Genomic DNA, 14,136 nt, shown 5'->3' with positions numbered 1-14,136 from the left:
ATTCTTATATGCTTTAACAAATTATAGAATATAAGCCTATTGAACCTAGTTAAGGCTTTATTCATAAAAATTACCAAAATTTGCCCAAGCTAGAGCTTGAACTTGGGACATCCCAAACACACCCAGAACACTTAACCACTGAAGCAGATACAGATATTTGTGTGTCACATTTTAACAGAATCAAATCTAAAAATTTTGGGGTGTTACAACTCTACCCCCTAAAAGAAAATTTTGTCCATAAATTTTATCTATATAGAAAAGGTAAGGATACTACTGATGCATCGAGTCCTCCGGCTCCCAAGTGGCTTCCTCAATGCTATGATTCCACCACAGCACTTTCACTAAGGGGATAGACTTTCTTCGCAGAACTTTAATGTCACGATCCAGAATCTGGACCGGCTCCTCCTCAAACGTTAGATCTGGTCTAACCTCAATGTCCTTTACTGGAACAATATGCGTGGGATCAGAGCAGTAGCGTCTCAACATTAAAACATGAAAAACATCATGAATGCAATCCAACTCTGAAGGTAGTTCCAACCGATATGCAACTGGTCCCAGTCGCTTCAGTATACGGTACGGCCCAATAAACCTAAGGCTCAACTTGCCCTTGTGACCGAACCTCAAAACGTTCTTCCATGGCGAGACCTTCAGAAACATAAAGTTCTTGAGATCGGCATAAGACTTTTCTCTGTTAGAAGCTACTTTCAGACAATCCTTAATTAGTTGATCCTTCTTATCAGTCTCAGAGACTAACTTTGGACCTAAAACCCGTCGTTCACCCAACTTAGTCCAACATAAGGGAGTGCGACACTTAAGACAATATCGTACCTTGTAATATGCCATCTAGATGCTAGACTGGAAGCTGTTATTATAGGCAAACTCGGCTAATGGCATATAGTCCTCCCAAGTACCTTGAAAGTCAATCACACAGCTCCTCAACATATCCTCCAGTATCTGAATCACCCTCTCCGACTGACCATCTGTCTAAGGATAGAAAGCAGTATTGAGGTCTAATATTAAACCCAGAGCCTCATGCAGTTTCTTCTAGAACCGAGACGTGAAACGAGGATCCCTATCAGATATGATCGAGACAGGTACCCCATGGAGTCTCACTATTTCAGAAATGTAGAGTTTAGCCAACTTTTATAGAGAAAAGTCTATCCTAATTGGGATGAAGTGAGTAGATTTGGTCAATCAATCCATGATGACCCAGACATAATCCTTCTTAGTGGGTGTTAGAGGCAACCCACTAACGAAGTTCATTATTACTTGCTTCTATTTCCATAACGGCATCTTTACTGGCTGCAGCTAACCTAAAGGTAACGATGCTCAGCCTTAACCTGTTGACAAGTCAAACAACGAGCAACGAAGTCAGTAACTTCAAGCTTCAACCCTGGCCACCAGTACAACTCTCGCAGATCTCGGTACATTTTATTCTCGCCGAGATGCATAGCATAAGGGCTACTATGCGCCTCCCTCAGAATCGACAGTCTCAAATTCTCATCATTCGGTATACAAATTGGATCACGGAAACACAAGACCCCATTCTTATTAATTCTAAAATTCGTAGTAACACCACTTTCAACCTGACGGAAACGTAACTTAAGTGACTTATCCCCAAACTATTTATCTCTGATCTGATCAATCCATGTCATTTTCACTTGAAGTTCTGCCAATAGACTCTTATCGTCGAATAAACTAAGTCGAGCGAGCATCGCTCTCAGATCGGTCATAGCCCTACGGCTTAACACAACGGCCACCACGTTGCCCTTACCAGGATGATACTCGATGGTGTAGTCATAATCCTTAAACAGCTCAACCCATCTACGCTGCTTAAGATTCAACTCCTTTTAGGTGAAGAGATATTTGAGGCTCTTATGATCAGTGTAGATAGTACATTCTCACCGTATAAAAAGTGCCTCCAAATTTTCAAAGCGAAGACTACCGCTGCCAACTCCAAATCGTGCGTCAAATAATTAGCCTCATGCGTCTTGAGCTGACGAGGCGCATAAGCAACCACCTTATTGTCCTACATCAGAACGTAACCCAGACCCACATGCGACGCATCACTGTATACCACGAAGTCTTTGCCAGGCTCAGGCTGTATCAGAACAGGAGCATGTGTTAGAACAGCTTTGAGCTTATTAAAGTTCTCCTTCTATACACCAGTCTAAACGAAAGGAACTCCCTTACGTAGAAGCTTAGTCATCGGAGCTGTAATGAACGAGAACCCTTCTACGAAGCATCGATAATACCCTGCCAGCCTCAGAAAGCTACGGATTTTAGACACATTCTTCTACTGTTTCCAATCCAATACAGCTTTAATCTTACGAGGATCAACATGAATCCCCTCAACAGAAACCACATGACCTAAAAATGCTACTTCTCGGAGCCAGAACTCACACTTACTGAACTTCACATACAACTATTTCTCCCAAATAGTCCATAGTACCATTCTAAGATGTTCATCATGCTCGTCTTTAGACGTAGAATACACCAAGATATCATCGATGAGCACCACTACAAACTGATCCAGGTAGGGCTGAAATACTCAGTTCATCAAGTCCATAAATGCCACCGGTGCATTAGTCAAACCAAAAGGCATAACTAGGAACTCGTATTGTCCATATCGAGTCCTAAATGCCGTCTTATGTACATCAACCTTCTAAAACATAGAAGTCTCTCTGAACAGGTCAAATAAATCATCTATTCTCGAAAGTGGGTACTTATTCTTGATCGTTAACTTGTTCAACTGACGGCAGTCGATACACATCCTCATTGTCTCATCTTTCTTTTTCACAAATAGAATAGGTGCTCCCCATGGAGACACACTGGATGAATGAACCCACGGTCTAACAAATCTTGAATCTAAGCCTTAAGCTTTGTAAGCTCCTTCGGTGCCATTCGGTAAGGGGCAATAGACACCGGAGCTGTACCAAGAATCAACTCAATCTTAAAATTTTCCTCACAACTCGGAGGCAACCCTGATAGTTCCTCAGGAAAAACATCTGGAAAGTCCCTCACGGTTCTGTGTTCTTAACCGAAGAGTCCCCAGAATCAGAAACACTGATGTAGGCCAAGAATGCCTAAAATTCTTTTTGAACCAAGTTTTCTGCTACCAAAGTTGAGATCACATTAGTCAAGTAGTCATGTCGTTCTCCAATCACCACTACCTCACTGTCTTCCTCGGTCATCAAGACAGCCCTTTTCGTCGCACAATCCAGACTCACCTGATGTTAAACCAACCAGTCCATTCCTAAAATTAGATCAAACTTCCCAAATGGAAGCTCCATTAGATCAGCCAGAAATACTGTCCCTTGGACCTCTAGCGGAATGTCTCTAAACAGTTTACTCATTCGATAGACTGCCCCAATTGACTCACTACAGTTACCTTACTAGAAGTACTCTCAATCAGAATCCCCAAGGTTTTAAACACGGGACTAGCTACATATGAGTTTGTAGAGCCTATGTCTATCAATGCCAAATAAGGTACTTCAAATATTAAAAACGTACTTGTAATGAAGTTCGGAGCATCTCAGTCCTCACGGTGATGAGCAGCATAAACCAGTGCAAGCTACCTCGCTTCTGTATGCCTAGTACCTCTACCCGGTGCTCTCTAAACTTGGCCTATACCGCTACCACCCCTGGTCTAACCTCGACCCCTATGTGGCTGTTGAACTGCCTTCGGTGGTTGCGTAGCACTAGTACCCGTAGCTTGTATCTGATCGGTCCTTAATGGACAATCTCGAACACAGTGCTCAGTCGACCCACATCTCAAACATGCCCCGGTAATCCTCCAACACTCACTCGGATGGCGTCTACCACAGTGTCCACAAAGTGCTACCCCAGTAGATATAGTAGGAGGCCCAACTCTCACTAGCCCATCAGATCTAGCATTTTTCTTAGGCCTCATACCAGAATTTGAGGGCTCCAAATCCCTCTTATTCTTTCCTTTGTCCTACTTTTGGCACTCAGTGCGCTTTAATTCTTCGGTGATCTTTACCTTCTCAACTAGAGCAGAAAAGTCATGCTCCCTCTGCAAAGCTATCAGAACTCGTAAACTATCCCTAAGACCATCCTCAAACCGGAAACAGCGCTCATACTCGGTCGCCACCATGCCTCGCGTATAACGGTTCAACCTTAGGAACTCGGCCTCATGCTCAGCCACTGAACGATCTTCATAAGTGATATTAAGGAATTCTCGCCTCTTAGCGTTGATATAACTAGCCCCCACATACTTGCCCTAAAAGGTCGTCTTAAAGAGATCCCATGTCAGTCGATTGGCCTGGGTGCCCTCCTTAACCATCAACCACCACTAGTACGCCTCATCACAAAGCAAAGATACAGCGTTTTTAAGCTTCTGCTCAATAGTAAAATCCAGGTCGTCCATAATTCTCTCTATGGACTCTATCCAATACTCGACCACATTAGGGGCGACTCCAGTGACACCTCTGAATAACTCAGCTTCGTTGGATTGGAGTTGTTCCGTAACTGATCCACGACCCTCAGATTCGGTGTTGGGCTTAACAACCCTTTATAATATCCTCAGCATAGCCTAGGACAATGCGTCGTCCCCGGCCGTGCGATCATGAGATCTAGTCTCTATACCAGGTGAAATCAGCGTCTCGCTGGTATCCAAATTAGGCAGATTTCCATATGATGAGACCCAATTTGAGCCCCTCTACAGCCTCTACCCCGGCCTCTAGTACCCTGTCTGCGAGTACCTCGTGTGCTGATCGAATATTTCAGAATTTATTTGTATTAACAGTTTTATGCATTAGTTACAGTCCCAATATTTATTAACAAATATTTTATGTAGAACAGTATCAGAACGTTCAGAGTATGTTATCGCGCTCACTACAGTTTTTAGTTTACACTACTAGAGTGTTTTCAGTGTAATATACTACCTAAAGTAGTTTCAGTACATTCTAATTGTACTTTTAGACAATTCTAAACAGAGTTTAAGAACTTACAGGATCAGTGTTGAAGACTCGGAGTACTACATACTTATTTCGAAAATATTTGCAGTTGTTTATAAATTATTTCTTTAAAACTAATCTTTAAAACTCAAATCCGCAGCTGAGTTTTGTAACCTGGCTCTGATATTACTAAATGTAACACCTCAAACCCGGCCTAGATGTTATGGCTGAATCTAGCGATGTCACATGATAGTGCTTTTGAAAACGAAACGATGCAAAAAAAAAAACTCTTTATCTGGTTACATAACTTTTTATTATCTTATGACAATTTCTAAATCATGTCATTCTTTTTCAAACCATTAACCATATTCCAAAACGACATACTTTGCAAAAGCTTTAGAAAAATTTTCACACACGTGGGAGTTTAGTAAAACGTTTGATCCTTTTGAAAACTCGAGTTTTCCTACCACTAGCAGTGAAAACCGTAAAACATTGCAAAATCCCAAAGTAAGCAAAAATCCGTAATGGCCATAATTACATCAAAATTTCCCCAAATAAAAATTAAATCATAAGTAAACAAAAAATAGTCTAAGTGAAAAGAAAATCGTGTGGCCACCGCTGAGTCCTCCGCTGCTCCGATCTGTCTAATGCTGAGGATTACCTAAACAAATAAAATAGAAAAGGGGTGAGTTCTTAAAAACTCAGTGTGTAATCCACATAGATAAACATGCATACCAACGTACATCAGAATATAGTTTGGGGCCAGAGCCTATCACAGAATCAATTTGGGCCTTAGCCCATTCAGATATAGAATTAGATATATATACAAAAGGACCTTAGCCCAATCAGACACAGAATGGAGATTAGAATATTATAATCCTACCCACCAGTCTCTACACATCATCTCTGTCCAGCCCTACACACCATGTGAGGATATAATTAACCCACCCAACCTTACACACCATACTGTACCGAAATGCGACACATAAACAGAATAATACAGCTGAGCTACAAGATAACAGGCTTTAAGCCTTTCAGACACTTCCTCCGAAATATCATCAACCCAATCCCCAATGCAATACAACATAAATGCAACTTAACAGATCATACAATCAGTCAGATACACATACTAAGAGTAACATGCTTAATACATATATCTCATAGTTAGATCACAGAATCAAGGGTCTAAATAATGCTTACCGACCCTACGGTAGGTCACAGTCGTCTTGGGCGATCTATGCAACCTTATGGATTATTTCAGAAAATTAGGCTCACACGCCTATGTGGCCTGTCCGTGTGGGCCTACACGACCGTGTAGCCCATACGACCCAAATTGACCTTGGTTGTGTGGATCGCACGATGCCCAGAATTCCACAAGCTCGTATGGCTCACCCGTGTGGGCCCACACATCGGTGTAGCCCACACGACTCAAATGATTGGGCTAGTGTCTTGCACACGGCCTTTTCGGCAATCACACGGCTGTATTGTGTGCTCGTGTCATACATGCACGGTCTAGTTTGTCAACCACACACCCGTGTTCCGTCACACGGCCTACCACACGGCGACCACACGCCCGTGTGGCGTCGACAGAATATTTTTTGGCGTTTCGCCGAATCTTATTTGTTGCATTTTCGGGTACAAACCTAGTGTAGATTTGTAGCTAAGACACCCTCGAGCATTCCAATACCTATCATTGATCAGTATTCCACAATTTAGTCACTACAAATGATACTTAAATGAAAAATGATCGAGATGACCAAACGTTAATAGTCACAAAAACGTTACCTTCAGTCGATCAATCTAGTTTTGCACACCCTAAAACATTACTTAGAGATTTCCCGTCCTTTTAATATCCCCTATACACCAATCGACCCAGTTAGTAATGATACACCAATCCACAACATTAATAACATCCTAATCGTACTTACCAACACGACGAGAAGATCGAACAATGAGTTGCAAAAAATTAACCACAAAAAGAAAATGATTGTACGCAAGATTAGAGATAAAAATCGGCAGCAAGAGGAGGGATTGAGAAGAGGGAAAAATGGTAGCGATAGAGAAAACAAGGGTGAAAGGCCGAATTTTGAGAAAAGAAATCAGTCCTGACTGAAATTGATAACCCCTAATCTTTTTCTCCTTAATTCCCTGCACTAACTACCCACTACTTAGATCCCTAATCCCACTCAAACTCTTCCCCGCAACCTCACAAAAATAAAGTCGAAGCACGGAATCAAACACAGGCCTATTGAACCCAGTTAAGGCTTTATTCATAAAAAATACCAAAATTTTCCCAAGCTAGAGCTTGAACTTTGGACCTCCCAAACACACCCAGAATACTTAACCACTGAAGCAAATATAGGTATTTATGTGTCACATTTTAACAGAATCAAATTTAAAAATTTTGGGGCGTTACATTGGGTCCAATTACGAGTACTTTTTGGGCCTTTTGACTTAGTAGTCTATAATGTAATCTAACACGATTTGGTATCGTGATTGAGCTCTCCCTAACAACGTACCATTACAAAAGTAATTAATAAATGCTCATCCAATGAAATTTTCATAAATGTCTTACCCTCATAGGATATCTTTGATCTCTTTGGGATAATATCTGTTCTTCCAATATGATTCTGTTTTATCTCATGGTAACTATTACATCTTCTTTCATGAAAAGTCAATTACTTTATAATAGTAATTAAGTCATTCATCACAAAGACAAAAGAGCTATGACCGTGTTTACTTTTCATCAACCATGTAATGCTAATGAGAGGAGAACATTTACCCATGTCTCAGGCCATGAATTCCATTGTTGTGAATGATTCTACGTGCTGCAGAAGTCGTACACCCAACGCATCAGCTTTCGGTTCCTTATCTATTCGAACTCAAGCTATTATTGACATTAAAGTGTACGAGTCATACATACATAATCTGTCATCCACTCAGGATTTAGGTATGTCACACTATGAATGTCACAAGTGGATAAATCTAAAAACGGATTCAAGATCTATTCTGCTTGGGTCTTGTTAGATATATTGTCAATCCAGTTAGTCACATCTACGTCTGTATCTTCTGGGAGTCATCCAATCCAATTCCCAAGAAAATGCATATCCCAAATTGGACTTGATAGATGACATATTAGTCTTTCAATCAGTTTTCTCATTTTCGATTAGACTAAGGACATACTTGGTTCGTATACTAATACAAGTTGTCTTTTTGTATCACAATCTGACCACGTAATATTGCTTAGTATTAGTTAAATATTAAACAACCAATAAGAAATATTTACTTCTATTTTTCTTTACGTACAAAAACCATTTTAGGAAAATTTATACAAAGTATATTAAATTAATTAATGAATTTATTTTATTAACCAATCTGTTCATAAAAATTACAAGTGTTTATTGACGGAAATACTGCACTTAGGGCACCCAATCCAACAGTCTTCCACTTGCCCTAGTGAAGTAGATGAGTCATATCTTGCATTTTTGTGCCACTCCATATGTTTCCTAAAGAGCTCTTTAGTTATGAGAGTCTTGGCTAAACAAATCTTGAGGTTTGTCCTCATATACGATCTTTGACTATGCCTACCATTCTATCTAACACTACTATCTCCATTATGTGTTTTGCCCTTATGTGGTTTATTTGGGTTTAGCTATATCCATACTGTTATAGTGTCATATCTATTCCATACCTCATATTTAGCCCTTCACAGTGAAGTTAGTAGTGCAAACCCTATTTTACATTTATTCATACAATAGACCTATCGCTTAAGACAAAAACATAGCCTTACCTCATTTTCCTTAAATCGTAACATGTTTGGAAGTTAGAATCAATATATCTTATAGGAGTGAATCTCCTCCAGAATGCAAGTAAGATCTCCTCCAGAATGCACAAGCATATAATCCTTCATTCTTCGTAAATACTTAAGTATATGGTTAATTACTTGCTAGTGTCTTCGTCTTGGATTCGTATAATATCGACTCACAAACCCCACTGCAAAATAGATATTTAGGTGTGTGCATAGCATAGCATACATGAGACTTCCTACTGCCAAAGCATAAGGAACCTTTTTCATGTTCTTTCTTTCTTCCGCTGTCTTAGAACAGTCCTCTAAAGAGCGATGAATTCCCTTATTTGAATTGGTCATTGAATAATGCTCGAATATCTTATCTATGTATGAAGCCTGAGACAATTCTCCATCACTTTTTTCTTTCAATCCCTTAGGTTTCGAATTCCTAGAATAAAATTAGCTTCTCTCAAGTCCTTGTAACAACCCGTTTTTAGTGGTGTCTGAAACAGTAGTTTTGGGCCACAAATCTGATGAGCGAATTCTTAAATATCATTATTTATTATTTATGAGTAAAATATAGGTTATAATAAATTTTAATTGATAATTTATGTTATTTGAATGAATAATTAGGTTTAAGTAATATATCCTTAAGGTTAAGTGGTTTTAAAAAATGAGGTATCAGGACCTCGTTTCTATAAATCGAGCCTGTATATATTTATTAAATATTTAAGGAGTGTTGTTAAGGTCATATTAAAATTTGGTTAAGAAAATTTAATGTTTAAATAGTTAATTAATTAGAAAGGACTAAATTATAATAAATGTAAAAACTGAATGGTTATTGAATTACTAGTTTAAATTGATTATTTAATAAAGGTGGAAGGTTTTATAATGTAATTATACCATATGACAAGTTAGGGGACTAAAATGGGGTTGTGTTTTGGTTTAATTAAAAGTTTAATTAAAGGACAAAATGGTAATTTAATAATTTAAACTTAAGTAAAATAAAACAAAAATAACATCATCTTACTAATTGGGGATTTTGATCATAATTGAGTGAGGAAAGATACCATTGTTGAAGCTTGACATTTGGTCAAGCATAAACCTTTGCATGTAAGTGGCTTTCTCAATTATTTCTTGTAATTTTTACGTTTTTTAGATTGTTACAACTAGGTCTAGCTAACCCGTACCTCCGTTTTTGAAATTGTTAAAGATTTTAGATTTTTCGATTGATGAATCTTGGTTGCTCTTGATGTCAAATGATGAATTTGAAGTATTGGTTGTTGATTAAGACTATTTTGTAAAGTGATTTTTGATAATTTTAGTTAAAAGACTAATTTGATGAAATGTTAAAATTGACATGAAGTTTTTGTGAATTTTTAAGAAATATGGATTGTTCTACTATAGTCAAATATTCGGCTAGAATAGTGTTTGAGAAATTTTTTTTAAATTTAGAATTTTGAGTTTAGAGTCTAAATTTTAAGAAATGTAAAAGTTTAAGGAAAATGTGCAAATAATGAAAACTTAAGGGTCATATGCATAAAATTGAGTTGGGATGTGTAATTGATTTTATGAGATTGAATTTAATTATTATAGATCAATATTTGATTTGTACGGAAGATAACCGAGGAAAAGTAAAAATTACGGAATAGTCCCTACTAGTCAACCGTTGGTATATAATAGGTAAGTTCATAGTGTAAGTATGTGTATATGAATATTTCTTTATATTTGTATTAATTTTTGATGGATAATTGTATTTAATGTGAAATTTCATTATTTACCTAAAAATTATTAAATATTGCGATTGAGTACAAATGGTAAATGAATATTCGGAACTGATGAATTTTGTGGTTGTAGAAAATTAAAATGAATATAAAGGGCTTATGGTATGAGTATGAAAATAAGAAGTGCCTCTGAATGTTTGATTTATCAATATTGTGAATTAAATTATAATGCCCAGTTGAACGTAGTAAACGGTTGGGATACGATTGACATGCCAATAGGGTTAGTACACACGCGTGTATGGGAGTGCACTTTAGTGCCTCTATTTGCACTTCGGTGCCTCTATTAGCATTTCAATGCTCTCTAGTATATGTTGACAAAAATTTGAGTATCCGAGTCAAATTGTTATAGTTCAACGGGCCATGAAACTTTATGATTAAATGTAAAATCATTCCATGATTTGAAATTATGTATAATGAATTGTTTGGATATATATATGTATAGGTATGAAAGCATGGATTGCTTTAATTTGAGTCATTGTGTATATTGAATCATATGAGGTAAATGTTTTGATTAGTATAGTTTGATAATGAATAGTAATGCCTTGGTGTAAATATATGCTTCATATGTCTATAAATAATTTACCTAGTTATGTTTGTGGTGTGTTTAGAGAATTAGTATTTTCCGAGTATTTGAGGTTGTTTCATTTGGTTCAACAGGTAAATAAAACTTTAAAAGGTATATGATTACATGAAATGAATTATGATTTTTGAGTAATGATATGGGTTATGATGAAATGTGTAAATGAAAGCAAAAAATGATTTAGTATATATATATATATGAGTGATGAATTATAAAAGTGAAATGCTAGATATGTTTTATGTCATGTTTTGATTGGAATTATATATGCAATGTTACACAAACTAACCTTGTGAGGTGTTGTATATAGGAAATGAGAGTTGGTTTATGACATAATGAAATTAAGTTTAGTTGGATAACCTAAAATGTTCGGTAAGTTAAGGTTTTTTTTATACGAGCTTACTAAGCATTAGTTGCTTACATAATTGTTTTCCTTGTTTTTTTTTTGTAGATCATTAGAAGCTCAATTGGCTAGAATCGCACAGGAGAATCACACTATCATTTTTCCCAATTGAGCTCTCAAACGTCAAAATTAACTCACCAAAATTTTCATACACTAATACAAACATGCAATAACTCCAAAATAAAAAATAAAATAATTTATTCGACCCTGAATTTGTGGTCCCGAGACCATTATTCTGACTAGGCCCAACATTGAGTTGTTACATTTCTCCCCCTTAGAGATTTTCGTCCCCGAAAATCTTACCGGCGAATAAATTCGGGTATTGATCTCTCATAGTCTTTTCGAGTTCCCATGTGGCTTCCTCGACTCCATGTCTATGCCACAAACTTTCACGAGTGCAATACTCTTATTTCTTAATTGTTTGACTTCCCGAGCCAATATCTTGACCGGCTCTTCGCCATAAGTCATGTCTGGAAGAATCTCAACCTCTGCTGGAGCAATCACATGCAAAGGGTCAGATCTATATCGGCGTAACATGGATACATGAAACACGTCATGAATCTTTTCCAACTCTGGTGGCAAAGCCAATCGATAGGCAACTGGTCCTACTCTATTGGTAATCTCGTAAGGTCCTATAAAACGAGGACTCAATTTGCCTCTTCTACCAAATTTGAGTACTTTTCTCCACGGGGATACTTTCAAAAATACCTTATCGCCGACTTGAAACTCAATTACCTTATGTTTCAAATCTGCGTAGGATTTTTTTCTATCTGACGCAGCTTTTAAGTAGTCACGAATCACTTTAACTTTCTCTTCGGTCTTTTTGACCAAATCGACCCCATGAATCTAATTTTCTCTCAGCTCAGTCCAATATAAAGTCGTTCTACACTTTCGTCCATACAAAGCCTCATAAGGCGCCATTTTCAAACTTGTCTGATAACTGTTGTTGTAGGCTAATTCAACCAATGGCAAGTACCTTTCCCAACTGCCTTGAAACTCGAGAACACAATACCGCAACATGTCTTCTAAAATCTGAATCACTCTTTTCGATTGGCCGTTGGTTTGTGGGTGAAATGTTGTGTTAAAACTCAACTTTGTTCCGAATACCTCTTGTAACTTTTTCTAAAACTTTGAGGTAAATCTCGGGTCCCTATCTGAAACAATCGACAAGGGCACTCCGTATAGTCTCACAATCTCAGCAACGTACAATTCAACCACTCTCTCAAGGGAATAGTCGGAATGCACTGGTATAAAATGTGCCGACTTTGATAGCCTATCCACAACAACCCAAGCAACATCCTTTTTCGTTGGGGTTACCGGAAAACCCGTCACAAAATCCATGGTAATTCGATCTCACTTTCACTCTGGAACCGTTATAGGCTGAAGTAGACCCGAAGGTAGTTGGTGTTCAGCCTTCACTTGCTGACACACAAGACACTTGGAAACGAACTCTGAAATATCTCTTTTCATTTCTGACCATCAATACATTTTCTTCAAATTGTTGAACATTTTTACACTACCCGGATGGACGAACAAACAACCACTATGTGCCTCTCGTAGAATCTTCTGAATAAGCTCACTGTCTTTGGGTACACAAACTCTATCCTTAAACATCAAACGCCCGTCGGTACCAATTCGAAAGTCTGATTCGGCCCCCATCTCACATTGGGCTCTCTTGGTTTACAAATCTGTGTTATTATTCTGAGCCTCACGGATTTCCTGCAGAAATATCGGCTTAGTTTTCAACTCCACTAGAATCGAACCATCATCTAATAAAGTCAGTTGGGCATTCATTGCTCTCAATGCAAATAACGATTTTCTACTTAAGGCATCAACAAACACGTTCGCCTTGCCCGGGTGATAGTCAATCACCAAATCGTAATCCTTTATTACCTCTAACCATCATCGTTGCCGTAAATTTAACTCCTTTTGAGTTATCAAGTACTTAAGGCTCTTGTGATCGGTGAATACTCGGCATTTCTCACCATACAAATGGTGTATCCAAATCTTTAATACGAACACTATAGCTACTAGTTCCAAGGTGTGGGTCGGGTAATTTCTCTCGTGTGGCTTTAATTGTCTCAAAGCGTAAGATATGACCTTACCCTCTTACATAAGCATGCACCCCAAACTATTCAAGGAGGCGTCGCTAAATATCACAAATTCCTTACCCAACTCTGGTTGCACTAACGCTGGGGCTTCGATCAACAAAGCCTTTAATTTCTCGAAACTTTGTTGGCACTTTTCTGACCATTCGAATTTAACATCCTTCTGTAATAGCCTCTTCATTGGAGTAGAGATCATAGAAAACCCTTGAACAAACCTTCTATAGTATCCGGCTAAACCCAAAAAGCTTCGGACCTCTGTCACATTCTTCAGCAATTTCCATTCAACAATAGCCGAGATTTTGCTTGGGTCAACTCTAATCCTGTCACCCGACACAAAGCGTCCAAGAAATCTAACCTCCTTAAGCCAAAATTCGCTCTTACTAAACTTTGCGTACAATTGTTTGTCTCTCAGGGTCTATAATACAGTTCTCAAATGCTTCGAGTGCTCACTCTCATCACGCGAGTAAATCAGTATGTTGTCGATAAAGACCACCACGAACTTATCCGAATACGGTCAAAAAATGTGGTTCACCAAATCTATAAACACCGCTGGGGCAT

At 38.1% G+C, this 14,136-nt stretch overlaps 1 protein-coding gene across 1 annotated transcript; it reads right to left on the bottom strand.

Annotated features, from left to right (window-relative positions):
• Window positions 1-270: 270 nt before the first annotated feature.
• LOC107890873 (uncharacterized) lies at window positions 271-843 on the bottom strand. Its single transcript, XM_016815490.1, has one exon. It carries the CDS (start codon window positions 841-843, stop codon window positions 271-273), a length of 573 nt encoding a protein of 190 aa, XP_016670979.1.
• Between the last annotated feature and the right edge of the window lie 13,293 nt (window positions 844-14,136).

The sequence above is a fragment of the Gossypium hirsutum genome, chromosome A08 (assembly GCF_007990345.1).
Source record: "Gossypium hirsutum isolate 1008001.06 chromosome A08, Gossypium_hirsutum_v2.1, whole genome shotgun sequence".
Classification (NCBI taxonomy): domain Eukaryota; kingdom Viridiplantae; phylum Streptophyta; class Magnoliopsida; order Malvales; family Malvaceae; genus Gossypium; species Gossypium hirsutum.
This window is presented reverse-complemented; position numbering and strand designations above follow the sequence as displayed.

Coding starts and splice junctions, on each gene's coding strand:
- LOC107890873 (XM_016815490.1), bottom strand. CDS start 843: ATGGCATATTACAAGGTACGATATTGTCTTAAGTGTCGCACTCCCTTA.